We start from the raw sequence: 23,190 nt of genomic DNA on the forward strand, positions 1-23,190 counted from the left end.
CCTGAATCTTTTTCAACCTAAAACTCCTTCCTTCCACGCTCGTCCAACTCGGAGTGCTATACTTTTACAGTTACCCCGTGATGCAGTGTATATTCACACTGACATGGGGTGTTTATATGTTTATAATTACCCCGTGATGCAGTGTATATTCACACTGACATGGGGTGTTATATGTTTATAATTACCCCGTGATGCAGTGTATATTCACACTGACATGGGGTGTTATATGTTTATAATTACCCCGTGTTGCAGTGTATATTCACACTGACATGGGGTGTTATATGTTTATAATTACCCCGTGATGCAGTGTATATTCACACTGACATGGGGTGTTATATGTTTATAATTACCCCGTGATGCAGTGTATATTCACACTGACATGGGGTGTTTATATGTTTATAATTACCCCGTGTTGCAGTGTATATTCACACTGACATGGGGTGTTATATGTTTATAATTACCCCGTGATGCAGTGTATATTCACACTGACATGGGGTGTTATATGTTTATAATTACCCCGTGATGCAGTGTATATTCACACTGACATGGGGTGTTTATATGTTTATAATTACCCCATGTTGCAGTGTATATTCACACTGACATGGGGTGTTTATATGTTTATAATTACCCCATGTTGCAGTGTATATTCACACTGACATGGGGTGTTATATGTTTATAATTACCCCGTGTTGCAGTGTATATTCACACTGACATGGGGTGTTTATATGTTTATAATTACCCCGTGTTGCAGTGTATATTCACACTGACATGGGGTGTTTATATGTTTATAATTACCCCGTGTTGCAGTGTATATTCACACTGACATGGGGTGTTATATGTTTATAATTACCCCGTGTTATATATTTGCGGCAGTGGGCCTATTCGGGATTATTTGAGGGTCTGATTGTGGAAATTCCATATATATCGATAGGGAAATGCCCTGCTTATTAGATATTCACCACCACAGGCTTCGACAGGGTTACACAAAGTATTTGAAGAACCACACACCTGAAAGTATACATCCCAGACACAGACACAGACACTGCATGTCCAGTCTTTTCAAATTATCATTTTGATACAAATCAGTTTCGTGAGAATAACAATTCAGGGGTTAACTTGATGACACCAGGAAGCGACATTCTGTCCTTCCCCCCCCATATGACTGTACCAGGACTTTGACTACTGTTTCGCTGCAGTGTATTATTCAGATGGGGAGGGAATGTTTACAGCCCGCAGGACAGAGAGAAATTCAGCAGCCAACGAGTTAAACCCCATTCCAGATCAGACTCACTGTTTAAGTGATTACAATCGGTTTAATCGTTTACCGTTTAACAGCATCTCTCGTGGTCTTTAAAGTTCCTCGCGCAGTTTATACAAAGAAAGAAAAAAAGTTCAATCATAAAAGCACATCAAAGTTAACTTTTAAAAGAGGGCTACGACGCGGTCTGATTGGCGCCGGGTTTCCAATGGAGACCATGACGCAGGCGGGTTGGATTGCCTCCCAGCTGAACTACATTGTTACATTAAAATCCTGCTCTCTTCCTAATTGATGATCAAATTGAAGACTTGCTTCGCCGGGATCAGAGCTGATCGCCTCTCCATTTAAACCAGCTCCTACCCGATTTTTCCCCCCCCTCCTCCTTATAATTGGGAAGCACGTGAACAACATTGATGTGAAACGCACGGGGAATAAAACGAACACTTGTTTCTGGTCTTACCTTCACGGCGCACCTCCATGCACTTGAAACACCTTTAGGTTTTTTTTTTCTTTTTTTTATGGTGTGTGTTTTAAAGGAATATAATTTTCCCCCCCTCTCCCTCTCCCTCCGCTCAAGCACCAGCTTCACCAGGACACTACCTGCCACCTCCTGTCTTGCCTTGGCACCAGATCTGACTTTTTAAACCACTGCAGGACCCTTCCGACCAACTCCTCGCTCGTGGGGGAAAAATAGCTTCCAACCCCCCCCCCAAAGGAAAGCAGACCATGAGTACGAAAAGTGATGAACCCAACAACAACAACGAAGAGGAGGTAAGAAATCGGAGAGCAGGGGAGGGAGATAGAGTACTGCGTGTATTTTAAGAGGCCCTGTGTTGATTTTAGCTTCTAATCTTAATACACGTCTGGTCCTTTTTTAATGTAATGATTTAAAAGTTGATAGAGTTGGTTTTTTTTGTGTTTATCTCCAGAATCTGCTGGAATTCTTGATGGAACCTGGAAATGGAGAGAGGGGGGGTTGATTCTGGAGAACAGTTATGAAGTTTCACTTTCTTGGTGAAACTGAGTCTCCGTTAGTCCTACTCGTGGTTAGAGAGGTGACTGAGCAAGTCTAAACTCTTTTTTTAAAAAAAAGATGCTTGCCTATTTAATATGGGAGTCTCAACAATGCAAGTAACAATGTTTAATTAGAACTGCGATTTGAGAAACTCGCGATGTGTCTATCAATTTGAGGGGATGTATAAAAGGTACATTTTGTCTTCATAGCGAGACTTTCCCGGTATCCTGAACTCTTTCTCTTCCCCCCCTCCCCAGACTGAAACGTCTCTTAAAGCGGAATTATGCCGTAAAGTCTGCACGCAGCCACCGCTGGTTTAGCACTCCTGGTCTCATACTATCGATTCCTCGCTCCCATGGCTGATTCTAATCTCAAGTTCTACTGAGTTTGTGTTTGGGAGGAGACTGAGACTGTCTTAGGACATGATTCTGCTGCCCAGATGTGTGATTGGGAGTTTGGTATCTCAGGCACGCTATAGTATGGGCACTAATCCGATTTTGCCGCCGTTTGGGATTCCTGTCCTTGTATAGGAAGTGATGCACAATTTGATCCTGTAAACGTGCCAAACCGCGTAACCCGGGCCAAAGCAGTCAGATCGCCCTGTAGCTGGGGTTAAATTTATAGCCTTAATAGGGACAATCCATGCTGGGAGGAGGGGGGGATTAAGATTAGCAGTTAGCGCTGAAAAATGTGAAGTGTGGTAACTCCTCAAGTATTAAGGAACAACTTGTTTCTTAGCTGGTGGTTTGTGGCTGAAACGCAGCCCCTTGGTCGCTCTGTCTCCAGGCATCTGCCGCACTTCAAGTCGCACTAATTCATTACGGATCCCTCCTCCATCGGAACACACGGCCTGGGTGGTTAGAACAGCTCGGGGTAGACATTGGTGGAGTTTCGCTAACCCCTTTTCGCATTCATAATGTTTCAGCACAGGAGGAGGCCGTTCGGCCCATCGTGCCTGTGCTGGCTCTTTGAAAGGGCTATCCAATTAGTCCCACTCCTCTGCAAATTTCTCCAAGTATATTATCCAATTTCCCTTTTGAAAGTTACTGTTGAATCTGCGTCCAGCCTCTTTTTTTAGGCAGTGCATTCCAGATCATAACTCGCTGTGTAACAAATTCTCATCTCCCCCCTTTTTTGCCAATTACCTTAAATCCGTGTCCTCTGGTTACTGACCCTCCTGCTAGTGGAAACAGTAAATAGTTTCTCCCTATCAAAACCCTTCATAGTTGTCCAATTGATTCTGGCTAATGCTTTTCTTAAATTCCATCCGTCTTATTAAAACGACCGGTATCTGGCCGAGCTCTCCCAATAACACCCGTCTACTTCAGCTCCCAAGTCTAAGCATAAAAGCTGTCGGAATAACGGCGAGCTGCTAACTTCCATTTGGACTGCTGGGAACTAACTCTAGATTCAAATCTGGGTTTATAATGACCCGGGACACTGGGGAGCATGTGGCCAACTTTAAACGACTTCCTTTTTTTCCCCTGCGGGCGATGGTGGATTAAGTTGCCTGCCCAAAGCCGCCTTGTCCACTCGCTTTATCGCGATAAGGGCTGCACTGGACAAGCTCTGAAACCTTTAAATCAGCTCCTTAACAGTCACGGCGCAAGTTAAGGGCGACGTGAAACCTCTCGCACAAATGGCTTTGTATTTTAACCAGTTGCCACAAACTAGTGACTCATAACTGATCTCATACCACAGGAGCCATCCCACCTGGTTAAGGAGGCTGATCGGACAATGTATAGTCCCTTTTGCGTGTTTTCCCCACTAGCGTCTGACTTTCCTGTTTAACCCTGACGTGTAGTTACCGAGGCAAATCGGATCTGCAGCCGTTCACAAAAAAAAAGTTTGAGGGGCAATGGATTCCAGAATAGTTCTGTAATAGATCTGGGAATACAATCATCTGCAGACAAACACTTCCATTGTTTCCAGGATAGGTATTAAAGATTCTTCAATTGGGCCTTGTATTTTTTTAAGATTCAGTAATGATGGCTTATAAACTCTAGTGTAACTGCAGCTGTAACATTGGGATCAAAACAATGCATCAATGGAATTTCATTAGCAAACTTGCCAGACTTGTTCCCTGGGGGGACCTCTTGCAGTGACCGCCTCTACAGATGGCCCTCTAACGTAAGCACTTGGAAATGCTGCTGTTACTGTCCTATTCCCCCTTCTCTGAAGGCCTTCACTATTAATCTTTTTCCCCCTCTAGTATAAAAGATGCAGCTATATGACAGTAGCGTTATGTTCTGGGGTGACTCCTACACGTGTCTCAGTGTACACGTTGTTCATCTATCCCAAACCCCCCCCCCTAATCGTAAGGACGTGTAATTATTTCCACGTGTTGCTGACCGAGGCCTGATCTGACAATGTGTTGGAAACAGTGCGTTTCCAACAACAAACTCAAGTGACGCTGGGTTGGAGCGACCTGCAGCCTAACTGGAGAGTTTTTTTTTTCCTCTCCCTCCTCCGACTTCTCGAGATTTATGAAGCGGATGGTATTTGCAGGATGAAAAGGAAACGGGGAGAAGTTTGTTTTCGTTAGCTCCGAGCCTGGGATAGTTGTTTTTTTGGGGGGTGGAAATAACACGTATCGGTTTCTCAAGTGTCATTGACTTGAGGAATTCCAGCAACCCAGTTGCGTTTTGGGGGCGGTGTTGAACGGGAAAGACTCCAACCTCCTGAAATATCAGGAAACGATTCATCAGGCATTAGTTCAGGGCTCTCTACTACACCAGTAATTCCTTGGGCGGGCACTTACAATCCCTGATTGAGCCATCCCAGTTCCTTGGAGGAATGAGTCAAATTGAAAGGGGGAAAGCAAATGGCTTTATCCCAAATTGAAGACTAGTGGATAAAAGCACGTGGCACAAGGGGAAGGTTGCACTTATCTCAATTATTTGACCCCCCCCCCCTTCAAAGTTACATCATCCTTTAATGTTGGGATGGTTAACATTTCAAGCGGAGATCTTTATACAGCACTGTTTAAATCTGGGACTAGCTAATCACCCCAGGGAGGAAGAGTCAATCTAGACTGAAGTTGACTGGGCTTGATGGCAGACTAGGTGCTGTATTTGTTCTCGGTCACCGTTTTGTTTCCACCTGTTCAAATCACCATCTGGTGATAGATTCTTCCCATAGCCTTCAGCTGGAGGCTTTCTCCCCCTGAGGCCACATGAGAAATGGCAGTAACTTGGGTTTGTGTCAGTAGCATCCATCACAAGTGTACTCTGAACACGTCAAAGGTGACTTAACAAGACCATGCAGCTACAAGCTTTGTCACATCAACTATTAACACAAGCTACTTGTTCTCTGAAATAGAAGCTCGTTCAGACTGGAAGGCACTTTAAACTCCTTCCAATTTGTCAGGTCTTTCTCCAGCCTCTGATACTGCTTGTACTTGGTTACTAGAAGGGCTTTTTGAGTACCCAAAGAAGGTCCTTTTTAAACTCCCAAGTGGCCTCAGTCGGTGTACTAGCCAAAGCTGGTATTGGGTGGTGTTCCTCAGCATCCTACCACACCACTAGAAAACTAGTCACTAACTTTCAATACCTGTAAACACCCCACAGTTAAGTGTTACTTAAATGCACACCTTCTATTGCACTTTATTGGTTAGTGCAAATGTCAAGTGGTTTGTCTGCGGGAGGATGTACAGACTGGTGAAACGGGCAGACGCATGGTGGATGAAATTAAATGTGGAGAAGGGTTAAGAGATTCACTCTGGTGGGAAGAATGAGGCAATATAAACTAAATGGTACAATTTCAAAGGGGGTGCAGGAACAGACCTGGGGGTGCACATACACAAATCTTTGAAGGTGGCAGGACAAGTTGAGAAGGCTGTTGGAGGCAAACAAGATCATTGGCTTTATAAATAGAGGCAGAGAGTACATAAGTAAGGAAGTATGTTAAGCCTCTATAAAACACTGGTTAGGCCCCAGCTGGAGTATTGTTCAATTCTGGGCAGCACACTTCAGGAGGGTGCAGAGATTTACTGGAATGATGTAGTGATTCACTTTGAATCAGGTTTCTGCTCCTGCCACAGCACCGAAATGGCCCTGATCAGTCACAAATGACATCTTTTGTGACTGACCATGGTAAACTCTTCCTCCTCATCCTTCTCTACCTGTCTGTAGCCTTTGACATGGTTGACCACACCATCCTCCTCCAACACCTCCGTCGTCCAACTGGGTGGGACTGAGCTCACCTGGTTCCATTCTTATCTATCCAGTCATAGCCAGAGAATCACCTGCAATGGCTGCTCTTCCTGCTCCTGTACTCTTGCCTCCCTCCCTGGAGTTCCCCAAGGATCTATCCTTGGCTCCCTCCTATTTATCATCTACATGCTGCCTCTCAATGACTTGTCAGGTTCCACATGTACACTGACTACAGCCAGCTCGACCTCCCCACACCTTCCCTTGACCCCTCCACTGTCTGATTTGTCACACTGCTTGTCTGACATCCAGTACTGGATGAGCAATAATTTCCTCCAATTAAATGTTGGGAAGTCCGAAGCCATTGTCTTTGGTCCCCGCTGCAAACTCCATTCCCTGACCACTGACTCCATCCCTGAGCACTGAGGCTGAACCAGACCATTCGCAACCTTTGTGTCCTATTTGACCCTGAGATGAGCGTCCGACCACATATCCACTCCATCACCAAGACTGCCTACTTCCACCTCCGTAACATTGCCTGTCTCTGCCCCTGCCTCAGCTCATCTGCTGTAGAAACTCTCATCCATGCCTTTATCTCTAGGTTTGACTATTCCACAGGTCTCCTGGCTGGCCTTCCATCTTCCACCCTCAAACTTAATCTCATCCAAAACTCTGCCCTGTATCCTAACTCGCACCAAATCCCATTCACCTATCACCCCAGTGCTTTCTGATCTACATTAGCTCCTGGTCCAGGAACACCTTGGTTTTTTTTTAAATCTTAATTTGTTGTCAAATTCCTCCACGGCCTCACCCCCTCCCTCTCTCTAACCTTCTACAACCCTCGATCTTGCTCCTATTCTTGCCTCTTGCGCATTCCTGATTTTCATCGCTCCACCATTGCTGGCCATGCCTTTAGCTGCCAAGGATCTAGAATTCCCTTCCTTTAAGACACTCCATAACACTTACCTCTTTGACAAAGCTTTTGGTCGCCTGTCATTGTCTCCTTTGATCCGGTGTCTCTTTTTAGGTCTGATATTGCTCCTGTGAAGCGCCTTGGGACATTTTACTACTTTAAAGGCGCTATATAAATGCAAGTTGTTAGAATCATAGAAAGTTATTGCAGTTGTTACCTCTGTACTCTCAGGCTGCTCTCTCCACCTGATCTAATAGATACCTGACAATACCCATTGTGGTGCTGCAAAGCCCTCTTCACTGTCATGGTAATATTGTGAAATCTTCACTTGACTGATGCCAATTCTGAGTGTGATTTCTGGACTTCATTTTCATTTATATCCTGTGTAATTCTACAAGAACCTTTGAACAAGCCTTTAACAAGCAATTTTTGTTCTGTGTTGGTTTCATGTTAATTTGGGAGGAAGAGTAGCACGACTAATGAACAAGTGTTCCATTACTGCTCTATCAATTTACCTGTCTCATTTACTCACATATACCTTTTCTTTGAAATTAACACACAGGGGAAAATGTCGTCCCATTAGTCCAATCTTTATGAAACTGAGAAGGTATACCACCACTAGTCTACTATAAGAAAGAATAAACTTGCATTTATATAGCACCTTATCACATCTCTGACTCCAGTGCTTTAGATAGTGAATTACTTCAAAGTGCAGTCATTGTTGTAGAAAGCATAGCAGTCATTTTGACCCACAAACAACAATGAGATGAATGATCAGTTAATCTGATTTTTGTTTGGAGCTGTTTGAGGCAAGAATGTTGGGAGATCTCTGTGCTGTTCTCGCCCCTCCCAACTCTAACCTCCTCCAGCTCTACAACCCTCTGAGATCTCTGCACTCCTTTTACATGTCCCCCAATTTTCATCACGCCACCATTGGCGGCTATGCTGCCACCTGTCCAAGTTCTGGAATTCCCTCCCTAATCCCCTCTGCCTTGCAACCTCTAAGACACTCCTTAAAACCCACCTCTTTGACCAAGCTTTTGGTCACTTTTTTTCCTAAATCTCATTTGGCTCTGTCAAATTTTTTTGTCCACTCCTGTGAGCTGCTGTAAGGTGATTACTACATTAAATGTGCTCTATAAATGCAAGTTGTTGTACCACGGATGAAAGACTTATTTGGCGAGCCTAGATAATCTGGGGTTCTCCTTGGAGCAGAGAAGGTTAAGGGGCGATTTGATAATGTTCAAAATCATGAAGGGTTTTGAACAAGTAAATAAGGAGAAACTGGTGACCTGAGCTTTCAGATTTTTGGTAATCGGCAAAAAACCAGACGCCGCGAGGAAAATTTTATGCAGCAAGTTATGATCTGGAATTTACCATGAAGGGTGGTGGAAGCAAATTCAATCTTTCAATAGAGAACGGGATATAAACTTGAAGGGGGAAAATCTGCAGGGCTACAGGGAAAGAGCAGGGGAGTGGGACTAATTGGATAACTCTGTTCAAAGAACTGGCAGAGGCATGATGGGCTGAATGACCTTCTATGGTTCTATTTTGCTCTTGGTAGTAGCACCTCCTAGATGCCAATATAACTACTCTTTAAATCTGCATACATGGATTATCTGTCAGACCTTGTACCCAGTACTGACCCTTTCTAATAGATACCTGAAGCTGTTTAATGTCCCATTAATGGCTAGTGTTTTGAAGCCACTATTTGCCATGACAGCTGGCAGACTTGACATACTATGCACTTGGCACTATGCTTTGCTCAAGCAAAACTGAGCTCGACATGCATGTATGTGCAGAACTCTGCTCACCAATATCCAGATGCTGATTACATTTTTAATCTTGGCAAGGAGCTGATGGGACATTTGCCTTTGTCAACAAGCAACTTTGAGTCCAATTCTTCTCGTTTTGGAATTTGAAGCTGATGTAAACGTAAAGCAGTGTGACTACCTCCTTTTTAGGTCTCGTACCATCCAGACTTCAATCTGGCCAACTTACAACTGTAGGGCAATTGAATGATTCAAAGCCAAAATTGTTGTTGCACTGCTAAAAAATGTTTTAGTATAAACTGTCCTGCAATGTTTTAAACTTAAACTGGCTGAGAATTCTCATTTTGATAACTGTACTAGCTCATTTACTGCTAAGTGTAACTTGGGATCAGCAGGATCTCACACTTGCTGCAAAGCCAATAATGGAGGCAGACTTGCCAAGTGGTCCCAGGGTTAGCCATGCTAAATTTGTAATTGCACTAGCTGCTATCTGAAAAGGTCAATTAAAAGGGTGCTGAGTAACAGTTTGTGGAACACCACTGTTAACAGCAGAATCTCTTTGGCTAGGAAATTAGAAGTAAGGGAGGTTTAATATCAAAAGGAGACTTGTCACCTTTCAAGAGGAGCAAAAGTGATTTTATTAAAGACCCATTTTCTGGAGGGAGGTAGAGTTTAACTGCCAAATGATTATGCAGCCAGTGTAAATGACCTATTTGCTTGACTACCTGAAGTAACTTTTTTTTTATTGGCAATTTCAACCCAACCGGGAGACTGTCGATTGGGTACAGTGCTGATTTTTACACTTCTTTGAAGTCAATTGAGTAATATTGGGAGGGGTGTAAAATCAGTGTTCTTCCCAATCCTTTGGGTTTCCTGCTGGTGAGTTTGGTTAAAATTGCCCCTTTATACTTGATGTAGCATTAACTTCAAATTCCAGCATTTAATTCCTTTTTGTGCAAAACTTTGTTCTCTCCAGTATCAGTACTGGGGAAACTAAATACTTATCACAGTTTGAGCATCCGAGCCCAATCTTGTAATCTCAGACTGCAAATTCGTACCAAGTTTGCTGTAAACATGGTTCACACGATACTGACTTTAATGTCTCGACACATTCACATCGAAGTGTCTTTAAATTCTTGTTTGAAGACTACAGCTTTTCCTCAAGTATTCATCACTTGAGCAGGTCAAACTCTACCTGTATCCTCACTCGCACCAAGTCCCGTTCACCCATCATCCCTGTGCTCGCTGACCTACATTGGCTCCTGGTCCAGCAATGTCTCAATTTTAAAATTCTCATTCTTTGAATCCCTCCATGGTCTTGCCCCTCCCTATCTCTAACCTCCTCCAGCCCCACAACCCTCCGAGATCTCCGTGCTTCTTCAATTCTGGCCTCTTGCACATCTCCCCCCCCCCCCCCCCCCCCAATTTTCTTCACTCCACCATTGGTGGCCGTGCCTTCAGCTGTTTAGACCCTAAGCTCTGGAATTCCCCCTAAACCCCTCCACCTCTACTCCTTTTAAGATGCTCCTTAAAACCTACCTCTTTGACCAAGTTCTTGGTCACCTGACCTAAAATCACCTTGTGGCTGTCAAATTTTGTTTGATCACTCCTGTGAAGCACCTTGAGATGTCTTACTATGTTAAAGGTGCTATATAAATGCAAGTTATGTCTCTGACCTTCAACAAGTAAAATGTTCTCCAAATACATGCATCTGAAGATGGTGCTCCAATGGTCTTCCAGCAGATTTTCTCATGATTCATAGCCAAATTAACTCGTTAGTGCCCATTTAGAAGTTCTAGCAATAGATCTGCTAACCAGTCTTTGCAATGCCTGAGTCAATGCAAGCATCTGGTTCAGAATTGAACAGAATCCTTGATGCATTTTGCTACAGTAAATTTCCACTTCGATAGCTGGATGTGGTCACATACTACAGAAAAGTTCAGCTGAACAGTTCGACAGAGCAAGGTAGCTGAGGGTACATTCCAAAGGTGAGCTCTGTTGCTATAGAGCCAACTGACATTTCAACCTAGTGCAGTGGTGCATGCTGTTCATGTGGGAACTGCTCGTGTGCGGAGACTGAATTTTTTTTTTGCTCTGTCGTTGTGCTTGTGGTGTTGCTGTCGACCAGAAAAACTTAAATTGGAGAAGATTTCGATTGCTCTAGCCGAGAACCAGCACACAATGGGCCAAATGGCCTAATTCGGTGCTGCCGTTCAGCTGTATTAGAATTTTGCACACAAGAATGTCCCTTTCATGACAATTGTCCAGCTGTTTCCCTCACCCAGAAGTGCATTAAACTGGTCATAAATATTCTTTGTAATTGTCATGTGTTAGAATAAAACTGATGCTTCAGATTTCTTTTGATGCCAGTAATACCATAACTGGTAACATTCTTGCATCTTATCTACCCAACTTCCTTGTATAACTAATAAATATCCATACATGGCTATATCTAATGTGCATGTAAACTTGGCTGGGATTGGGCTGCCTGCTTATCAAGCAGAATAAGACTGCTACAGATGATTCACAGGAGATTTAAGCTACTCTGCCAAAAATGCTATTTTTGGATCAGAGCTTCCATAAATTGACTTTGAAGTCTTAGCAGTTTTTTGAACTGTTGAATTGATCTAAAGACTTGTACACTCATTGCAATAAGAACAATTTTGGGGGATCTGTCGTGGGATATTTAGTGTCTAGCATTGGTCGACTGTTTTGAGTTGGAGATTTCTTGTAAGAGAGTGGCATACAAGTAAGTCCCTTCAATTGAGTTCATAGTTACTTTTTAGTGCCCACATACACTTTCATTTATATAGTGTCTTTCATGACCTCAGGTCAGTGCTTTGCAGACAACTGACTACTTTTTTGACAAGTCTCTGTAATGTAGGAAATGCAGCCACCAATTTGTGCACAGCAAGGTCCCATGAACAGCAATATGATAACTACCAGGTAAGCTGTTAGTGATGGTTAGAATCAGAATTTACAGGAGGAGGTCATTCGGCCCATTGTGGCCAAAAATGAGCCACTCAATTGACTCGAATGTTCACCAGAGAATTTCCCTGCCCTTTTGAAATAGTGCCATTGGATCTTTTGCATCCACCTGAGGGCAGACATCTCAACTAAGAGAGCCCCTCCTACACTGTTTTGTGCAATGTCATTCTTGCAGTGGATGTGCTGTTTTAAAATGGGCAGTTAGCGAGAAGACTAAGCTAATTTGAAGGGTCTAGATCATGAGTGGTTGGCTACCCAAGATCTCTTGGGAGAGGCAGGAAAAGTAATTCACAGAATAAAAGCTGAAATGCGATGGAGTTGTAAAATTTCATACTTACTAGCTGATATCCTGATCTCTGTAGCATTGCTCAGGTTGTGCTGGAAAGGTGTCAAAATGGGATGGGGCAAGTCTGGAAGAGTGAACATGCAGGAAGGACACTAAATTATGGAGGAGATTGACTGGACTGTGTAGCAAGATCTTAAATCTTTACAAAACCTTGTACTGGGCACAAGATGTTTGGATGGTTTTGGCCTGTATGTAGAGAGCCTAATGTGTTTCTCTCACATTGCAGCATCCAATTAGTCCTTAAACGATTCAAAGATCTTTTGCCTCCATTACTCTCTGGCTTGGAGTACAGTTTCACCCTGTGACACACTTTCCTCTTATCTGTCCTAAAATTGCCACCATACTAGTTTGACCATCTAGTTTGCAACCAGAAATATTTTAAAACTGCTGGTAAGTGCAACAGCAAGGAGTAGTTGAGGTGCATTTAAGGGGAAGCTCGATAAACATGAGGGAGAAATGAATAGAAGGATATGCATTAGAGGAAGAGGGGTGGGAGGGGGCTCATGTGGATGCATGGACCAGTTAGTCTGAATGGCCTGCTTCTGTACTGTACATTCTATGTAAACTTTTCTGTACCTGTAATAAATTATTATACCATCAAATCACCTCTGCTTCCTTTCTAGATTCAAAAATTAGTTTTTCCTATTTTTTTCCTCGACTCCAGTCCTGACACCAAGGATCACTCTTATGGCTTGTCTCTGGTCTCCAGTGCTTGAATGTCCACTCTCTTGGTAATAAGAACTAGATGCTGCATTCAAAGTGCAATCTAAGCTGAGCTATGAAGTTTGACCATGACTTCCTCTGACCTTTTTTACTATTTGTGCTATGTGGTGCTATTGGCTTTTTGTTCTGCATTGTTTGGACATATTAATGCCTAACTTCTAAGCTGCCCCTCCTGGGTGATATCATTTCCAAAAAGCTTCTGAATCATTGCTGCTTATCTAAATTTGCAACAGTGCTGGTCCCAACACTCAGCCTTGAGGCACTCTACTCATTCCTGGGGTTGTCCTGAATCCCTGCTGCTTTGCATGTGGAACTTTTATCAAAGGCCTTTTGGAAGTCAAAGTGCACCCATGTCCACTTGGGCTTGTCAGTTAGCATCTTTTTGGTTCCATTCTGACTGTTAACTAGGTTATTGTAAATAATCACTTTTTTAATCAATTTATTAGTGGATAAGATTAATAAAACTAACTGTTTTTGTCACCCTTTTTCATGAACCATGTTGGCTTGTTTCCAATTTAGTACCTCTGCATCCATTGAACCAGTCACCATGAATGTCTGCCTCAATCTTTTTTTCTGGCACTCTAAATGCCACCTATTACTAGAGATTGGTTTGGTGACCATTTAGCCTGACTTGGACACCTCATTATGATAACTTTTTATAACTTGGGATATGTTGCTCAGGTCTTTCCTCAGACAATCACTTGTAACTAGCCAATCATTTTAACTTTGAATGAAAAGCTGAATTCAATGCACCAAGTTTGGCTGCTTTATATAATCCTGCCATGATGGCCAGGTATCTTTGAAGCCCAAGGTTTTCAACAGGCAGTATCAATATTTTGTTATCTTGGATAAGTGGGGAAATAACTCCCTGGGCTGTTGAGTGCATCAAGTTCAGCAAATTCCATATGAATTTGGCTACACTCATCACAAATGGTCAGCAAGCCATCACATTCAGATAAGAGTCTTAATGTGCCTCTAGATAGAATTGTAGATTTTGTTCTAAATACAGGCTCCTAGATATCCTGTACACATCAAACAGGAGCTACAAGATCCTGAACATACAAAAGACAATCTCAGAACCCCAGCCTAGCTGGAGTAGTTCTAAAGTATCTTGTGAAGCAGGACCCAGCCAGTCTATAGACTGAATGCTATCCAGTCTGGCTCAATCTACCAGAATGTTTGGCTAGTGTCATACATTGCAATAATTATGGCATTGAAAAGGCTATTGCTATTCAGCCTTGGAGAATTGCCAGTTTGTGTTGATGCAGACACACCCACACTTCTGGGAATTGGATAAATACTTTGGGGGGGGGGGAGGAATTTACAAGGAATGAGCAGAAGTAGGATTAATGGATAGTTCTACCAAAGAGCTGGCACAGGCATAATGGGCTGAATGGCCTCCTGTGCCTGAATCCTACTGAGACTTTATAGATAGTTAATGCATCCTACTGAACTTGTAATAACTTGTTCAAAACACTTGTGGGGATGAAGGGAAAAGTTTACTAATCATACAACAAACTGGGAATCAGTTGTGTAAGGACAATGAGTTGGTTGACCACATGCTTAACTTTGTACCACTTCCTAACTAACATCTGGTACAGTAACTGCAGTCAGTGTATCCCAATGTTTTACTATAGACCTTTACACTGGGGGAATGCATGCCAATTAAGCTAATGTTATCTCTTTAAAAAGCTGTACTTCAATTGTTTGGAGCAATTGGATTAACTCAAGAATTCTCCTGAAACATGGAGTTTGTTGGGTAAATTTTAGTCTAGTTGATGTTTCAGTAGAAGTAATGGCAACTAGCTTATCCAACTACTAGAGATCAGCATTCAGCCTTTAGCTTTAGAGCTTTTTTTCTAATCTTGTCATCAATGTTAATAGTAGTTTGAAGTTTCTAATGTACCTCTTGGTGATGGGCATGCTCTATAATAGATGGCCTGTAGTGAAATGGTTCTCAATGCTTGAACTGGAGTTGGTCTCTAATTTTAGAACAAAACTAAGTGCATCTATAAAGTTAAAAGAAAATACCTGATGTTTCAGCCCCTCATTATCTGACTTGTGGAAGTAAGCTTGATGAATAGGCATCTCTCTAATTTGCACCAAATCTTGAACTTGAATGGTGAACCTTTTTTTGAATAAAATCCCTTCATTTTTAAAACCTAGGAATCAGGCTGTATAGTAAAGCTCTATTTAATGAGCTCTTTTGCACTGTTGCTTGTGTACTAATTGGTCAGTGAATCTAAACTACTTGGAACTGGAAGTGAATTGTCCAGTTACTAGATGGAATGATCCAGAAATCTTTGAAGTACAGTGTTTAATATGTTGGACATTGCCTTGGTCTAAATGTAGGACCCAATTCAGTCCCACTTAGAATAGAATCCTCCCCTCTGTTTGATTTCAACGTTCACTCAACTATAAACATCTCACTATGGATTGTAGTTCATAACTTCATTTGACAACTCCATTCAGTAATACTGTATTGAGGACTTGACTGCAAGAGTGAAGACTTTTGATTAAATGTCAAACTAATCTGGTAGTATGAGGGACCAATCTAGTGCTGTATTTAGCTCTGTGTATTGAGTGAAAGTTGGTTGTAAAGGATGCATGTCATTCTGATGGCCTAGTGGGTAAAAACACTGGAGCACAGTCCAATGTTCTAAACCACTGCTGATTTTTAAAAAATAATTTGAGATGTGGGTGTTGTGACTGAAGTGTAGAGGTGAGTAACTTGGACCAATAGGATGCAGGCTGACTTTTTAGCTAAGTTGGGAGAATGTGTGGCAATTTGCCTTAAATGGTATCATGCATTTGAGATTGGAGAAATTCCAGGCATCTTTATCCCTCTGGTTGATCCATGTCCTTTAATGGACATCCCTGCATGATGAGCACTTAAATACACAAGCAGTCTTAAGGTCCCTAATAGGGTTTTGGGTTGTGTAGCTAGGGCCATCAAGTATAAGATGGACCACTATGGTTAACTAGAGCTTTGGTATTGCTGTACTTGGTACAGTTTCCAGGTTTGGTCCTGGCTGTAGAGAAGGTGCAGGTGGTGAAAATGCCTAGACTAAAAGCTTTGAGAATAGGCTTGATTTAGTACTAAATTAAGGTTTGGGTACAGAATAAGATTTAACATACTGAATGCATCAGAATGTTCTGATCAGACTAGTGGACATGCCAAATTGGCCTAGGTGCCAGGAAGCTTTTTGCACCGTCATTGCCTTCAAGCAGTCTACCTGAACATGTACATGCTGCATGCAAGGATATCTTACTATCCTTAAGCCAACTTGCCAGGCTCCTGACCAGAGGGCTTTTCCAGTTACAAGTTAAGTTGCTATTAGCGGTGATGTGACTTTTTATATACAGACTGGAGTCTTTTTGCCTCATTTGCCAGGAATTTCACACTTTCCTGAATTGGCTTCAGGTTTGTTTCTTGGTGTGGCCAATGTTGTGATTTCCCCATGCTGCCTTTTGTGCAGATAGAAAGGGCATCGACCTGGGTTCCTGCTCCTGTTTGGTACCCTTTGGGGAAAGGACTAGGTGCCCTTCAGTGACCTGTTGGCATTTGTCTTCGTACATTTGAGTACTAAGGGGCTGTACCCTGCAAGAGTAGGCTTTTAGAAGAAAAGTAAATAAGTAGCTAGCTAACATATCAATGCATAGTTTTGTACAATTGCTTGTTACTTGACCAAAAATAGTAACACTATTGTAATGCCCTGTTGCTACATCATACCCATATGCAGCTTTTCCAGAGAACATTGTGCATAACTTGATGTGATTCAATTGGGTGTCGATTTCTAATTAAATTGAAGTGTTACACATGCCACGTTCTATATGTAAATACAAAGGTTTAACTTGTGTAAATCTTAGATTATTTATCGACTTGTTCTATTTCCTTTTACCTTAGCCACACTGCTCAAATGTTCCACAAATGCAAACACTGTTTACTCAAACTTATGCAAAATTGGCATGCTTGTTTTGATTCAGAAATGTAGCCTCACTGTATATACCAACTGCTTAGTCAGCATTGACTAAATTGGCACAAGTACAAGAACTAGGAGGGTTTGAAAAGGTGAAGTTGATTGGGGTGCAGAGTCTCTGAATTGGCTCTGGAGGGGATAGTATGACTTTTGAACTAGGATTATAGAAGGTTTGGATGTGGAAGAGGGCTGATCTGATGCAGATCCAATTGTTCTCATAAATTACAAAATGAAGTATAAAATGCTTAAATTAGCCAGAATGCTAATAAAATTTCAATCTTGTGCCTTTTACTTGTATTTCCTCATTTCTTAGACTTGGCTTTTTGTCCTCTAATACAAGGAATGTTTGTGTATGTCTAATCATTAAAACTCATGTAACTATTAGATTGTCCACATCAGGGTTCATGAGTTTCTGGAGCTGCTGTTTTTAGGTTGGCATCTACAGGTGTCTAGGAGAAAGCCAACCCATAATTTGATTGGCAATTTGGCTTCTAAGTAAGCTAGTGCTGTTACACTAACTTATTGTACTCTACAATAAAGTCGATGGTCTAATTGTTTAGAGGATATTCCAGAAATGCTCTCCTGAAGATTTCCTATAGGGGGGGGGGGGGAAGGAGAGAGAGAAGTGATAGAACAACTTTTTATTTCATGCCTTTAATGTAGAAAGTCTAATGTTTCAGAATTTTAGTAAGATGCCAAGTCAAAGTGGCTATTGGGTAGGATGACCGTTTGGTCAGTGGGTGATTTTTAGGGAGGGTTTTGGAGGTGGAGATTTAAGGAATTAATGTGGGGCCTAGGCAGTTGAAGATGCAGCTGCCAATGGGGCAAAAGGTGGGTGGGTGAAAGGTGCCAGAGTTGGGAGAAGTTTAGGGGATGTACAAACCCAACATCAAATGATGAGGATGCTTTATAGAAATACAATTTTTTTAGTATTTTCTGCCTTGCACAAGCATGAGACCCATGTTTTGACAGGAGTGACTGGCATGTCCACTGTTGGGCTTCCCAATAACTCACTGGGTAAATGTCTGGTGTAGTATAGTATCAGCTGAGGCTCAGTTGGTAGCACTCCTGAGGCTTGAGCACAAAATCCAAGCTAGTACGGAGTGCTACACTGTCGGAGGTGCTGTCGTTTGGATGAGATGTTAAACAGAGATCCCCATCCACCTCAAGTGGACATAAGATCCCACAGCACCATTTTGAAGAGCAGGGGAGTTATCCCTCGTGTCCTGGCCAACATTTATCCCTCAACCAACATCACTTTTTTTTTTAAAAATCTGGTCATTATCACATTGCTGTTTGTGGGAGCTTGCTGTGTGCAAATTGGCTGCTATATTACAATGGTAACTACACTTAAAGTACTTCATTGATTGTAAAGTGCTTTGGGATGTTCTGAGGTCATGAAAGGTGCTATGTAAATGCAATTCTTTTAGTAGTCAGATATAGTGTTTCTAGCTAAATTACTAGTCTAGGCTGACCTGGAAGCTCTTCCCTTTTTCAAAAAACATATTTGCAAATTTTAGACTGACATGATGCATTGTTGACCTGTTTTCCACTTTGGGGAGGCCATGTACAGACAAACCCTTCTATTACATGCTAAAGGTTACAAAAAAACAAATGTATCTTTCATTTTCCATTATACTACTGTCCAAGGTGTATCCATGAATGATGACCAAATCTAATTGGGCCAAGTCTATTCACTGCTGCATGCTATGTGAACTAGCCAAATCTCATTCCTTCAGAAATGTTGGCACTTCAATGAACTAAATGGCCTCTTCATAGTTAGCTTCATCATCTGGAGTAACAGATCTAGTAGCTGTTATTTCATAATGCAGCTGAATCAAAACTTAGACCACAATTCTAAAATGCCTTGCTGTACCCAGCAATGTACCAAATGAGGTTTAAAATGTTAAACCTGCAATGGTTACATTTACATTCTAGCACTTTTTTGCTAGATCTATACAGAAACTATAGTAAAGGTTTCCTGACATTGCTGTGGACAGCACTTCGAGGGAGAATGTTGGTGTCACACTGGAATGTCAAGTGCTATTCATCTTAACTTGATCTGCTCTACTCTGAATACTCTAGTTGTATCAACACTTGCATAGTTTGTTTGACATGCTCCTTGTTTTTAGCTGATCAATGTAGCTCTTGGGTTAAATGTGACCCCAGGGTTTATATGGTCTCTTGGCCCCTGATGCTTAACTGAATATTGGCACTGCTGTAACTATACAGCCACAAAAGAATAAAGCTATCTCCAGACCTCTGGCTGCTCTACAATGCAATCACAGGATATATTCACACTAAGTTTAATGTCTGTACAAAATAGCTTAGAGTAAATATGGTGTCTTGGCTTGAACCAAATTAAGGTGAAGCTTCCAAGGAATCTTGCTCCAATGACTGGCCAAGGCTGCACACCAGATTTCAACTTAAATACTGCAGTATTGTAACACCATTATACTTTTCAACCTTTGTTCTGATCTGCTTGGCTAGTACTAGGTTTAACCATTAATCATGCTAATGCAAACCTGTTGCAACTGGATCCAGGAAAGTTTCCCTAAAAGGAATACTTTCACCTAAGGAGTCTCGTCAATTTGCTTGTCCAAAATTTCCTTTTTTGCAGAAGGTTGGGTTAACACTTTTTCCATGCCAGTTGTAATTGTATGCTTGCCCTCTAGATGGACTTTTCAAACCTACGGCAAGAGCCTATGCTACAATATAAATGTAGCCTAGCACTTGGTGTGCTGGTTAAAGATGAATGTGGCACTCGGCAGTCGATGTCAAGCTTGTGAAACCACCTGTTGAGATGTTTGACCTAGCCTACCTGTGTTCTCAAGTAAACACTGCTGCTGGAGCAGTGGCCAAGCTAGAAATGTCACATGTGCCAAAATGCACCTGAGATGGGAATGAGCAGTCTTGACTAGATCTGCTCATGAGTCAGCACCTGACTTGAGATTGCAGCAAAATGCATATCTTGTGTCATGATGGCTCATCTGCTTCAAACCTTGCTAAACTTTCCTGGACATGTGCAAGTTATTTGAAGGGTGCTCTAGATGCATTAGTCTGTTATGGATAAAGATCATCAAATTAATGTTTGGCTGCCTGTGGTGTTTGTGCATGCTTCTATAATCCACTTCAACCATGGGATCAAGGAAAAAGCAGGAACAGGGTATTGAGTTAGACGATCAGCCATGATTATTTTGAATGGTGGAGCAGGCCCAAAGGGCCTACTCTTGCTCCTTTTTTCTATGGAGGTTGAATGTCTTGTAGAATCCTTGAATAACCCTCAATTTTCCTGTAGGTAATAAGTGAAATCATGCACTGCAACATTGGTATATAAACTCTCCAATGTATTTGTGAAGGTCTGTGCTGCTGAGAAGTTAACTGAGCATCACAGCACAACTTCATTCCATTGTCAAAAATATGGTTTTCCAATTAGATCTTAACTCTTTCTGATTGAAGGTTTACAATAGCTGACTTCAACCAAGCAGATATCTCAAGTATTCGTAGCACAATGTCTGTGTAGGATAAACTGAAGGGCAGCACTATGTAAAAATACAATGGCATTGGGTCCTAATCAGACCAAGTTAACAAATTATTGTACTGGGTGTATCAATCACAATGGCTGAAGTAGAGATTTCAATAACTTCAGTTAGTGTATGTACCATTTTTTTAAAATTCTGCACACCAGACTAGTGATTGCATTCTCTGGAAAGAATACTATGGTCCTTCAATGAAAAACTTTATTTCTGGTTGAGGGTGCTGGAGCTCCCAGTGTTTTTTTTTACTGTTCAGTCAATCTGCAGAGGTCTAAATGATACAGAACATTCTGTTCAGTGGCTATTTAGGGCTAAAACTTTCGCCACTATTTTAAGTGTAACTTTGATTTAATATAGGAATGAATTTTCATTTAAACTGAGATTCCTTAGCCATTGTGAAATACTGTCCAACCTTTTAATACAATTAATATAAACACAATCCATTAATTTGGATGTGAGATTATCCAAATTTTAGATGGTAGAATAATGAGGCAGTGTGAAGTAAAAACTTGAATTCCCAGCAAGCAGTTCAAACAATTTAGCTATTACCAATAGATGGAATTTTTTAATTGAACCTTTTATTGCCCACCTCCAGTTGCCCTGAGGTCACTGGGTGACACAGGCCAGACTAGGAATGATGGGAAGTTCCCTTTTCTGAACAAGACTAGTGAAGCAGCTAGGTTTTTACAACAATCTTACTCTGGCCCACATTTATCAGATTTTTAAATTTGAATTCAATGATGTGTGGAATTTGATATGACCTGTGGATTGCTAGTCCAGTATCATAACCACAAAATGTCCATACTACTTGTACATATGCTCAGTTTTGTTCCCTAACCAGACATGCTAATATAACCTGGGTCTGGCAGCATTGCATCCCTCTAAATGGAGCAACAGTGCCCTTTTTCAAATCTCATGAGACATGATTTCAGCACATCAAATTTAAAGGTGCCTCCAATGAATGCAGCACCGCAGACAAATTTTGAACTGGCTGCAGTAACGAACCATTGCAATTTGCATCTTACCAAATACTAAATGATAATCTTAAGTCTCAACCAAACAAGCGCAGATCAATTTAATGCTATAACTCTATGCAACGTGTGCCTTTTTGGGACTTAATTTTTCTAGCATGCTTTCAAAAGTGTACATCAAAACTGTTTTGGTAATCCTTAATGGACACAAGCAGACTGGGTCTTTTCAATATTGAAGTCTCTGCCTGTAAAAATTCAATTAGACTTTCTGCAGTAAAGCTGCTCAAATGTTACTACTGGCAAAGCAGTCATAAGTGACAGATGGGCAAGGAACTTGAATTTCTATACAATCCAAAACAGTAATAAGTAGGGTAAAAACTTTCAACTGAACATTGAATTGTCTTTATCTGGGAAGGCTTTATGTTTGGATATGGCTACCTTTTGCTATGACCCTTGATTGAGCGAGGGGCAATAAGTAGATTAAAGGTTGTAATTGAATTATGTAGATTGAACCATTTGTGTGGATTTGCTTGGCACAGTACTGTTAATAGTCTAAAATAACATTAGGTGATGCAAGACTAAGTTCACCCTTGAGGTGGGCAGGTCAGTGGGACATTTTAAGCAACCTGTCTGCACTGAGCACTTGCAGGTACAACCAGACACAGTAGTGAAACATCAGCCCCCTGCACTTCATGGCTTCCCTTTTTGTGTTGCAGTTCTATTTCACATGGAGTTAAATTTGACTGTCCAGTTATCATCCTGTACTAACTACAAGAACTAGTGATTTTGGCTGAATCTAAATTCACCATTCAAGGTGAAAACTGCAATCTAATATCACTGCAAGTCAAAAGGCAGTCATGGGATTCCCAGGTTGGGTATGGCTGACTGGGATGGCCAGGACTTTGTAAATGTAATTTTAACTTGGTCATCAGTTGGTGGGACTTTGTGCACACATTGGTCGTGCATGTGACTGAACTTTGAAGGTAATCTGTTGGTAAAGCACTTTGGAATGTCCTAAGGACACGGAGGGGCTCTCTGGCCTACTAGACATTATGAGCCAGCTAATCTTGCTTTCCCCTAGCATTGAATTAAACTTCCTGTGCGCAGGTATGAGAACATGGTAAATCTACATTTGGGTAAATGAATCTTATCTGCAGATATCAGGATCTGATGTGTACAAATGTGAATCCAATGCTTGGATTCGAATGTTAGAGGACAGCCTTGTACTAATCCTTGCATGGTGGCTGTAATTAGGAAGGCAACATTCTTATTATACTTTTCCTTTTTTAGGTCCGTACACTTTTTGTCAGTGGGCTTCCTATGGATATTAAACCACGAGAGCTATACCTTCTCTTTCGACCATTTAAGGTAAGGATTTATTTATTTTGCATGTTTCTGTCTAGCTTAAGACATCCAGAATAACCTGCCTAGGTTCTGAATTTGAGCACTGCAGTCCTTGTAGCTTGAATTTAGACTGGAGTTCTGTATTTCAAAAGATCTATGCATCATACTTTATCTGGCAGTTGTGCAATGGTTT

At 41.6% G+C, this 23,190-nt stretch overlaps 1 protein-coding gene across 2 annotated transcripts in view; it reads left to right on the forward strand.

The window, feature by feature from the left end:
• Positions 1-1,519: 1,519 nt before the first annotated feature.
• The window catches only part of LOC137304726 (RNA-binding protein with multiple splicing 2), a 57,892-nt gene continuing 36,221 nt past the window's right edge, over positions 1,520-23,190 (forward strand). Inside the window, exons 1-2 of one of the 2 annotated variants that reach the window (XM_067973400.1) lie at positions 1,520-2,029; positions 22,944-23,021. In XM_067973400.1, coding sequence (XP_067829501.1) covers positions 1,985-2,029; positions 22,944-23,021 — 123 coding nt within the window. In that variant the 5' untranslated portion in view covers positions 1,520-1,984. The remainder of the gene's footprint in view (positions 2,030-22,943; positions 23,022-23,190) is intronic. The other variant, XM_067973401.1, reaches the window with a different exon arrangement.

This window comes from Heptranchias perlo, chromosome 38, assembly GCF_035084215.1.
Source record: "Heptranchias perlo isolate sHepPer1 chromosome 38, sHepPer1.hap1, whole genome shotgun sequence".
Lineage (NCBI taxonomy): Eukaryota > Metazoa > Chordata > Chondrichthyes > Hexanchiformes > Hexanchidae > Heptranchias > Heptranchias perlo.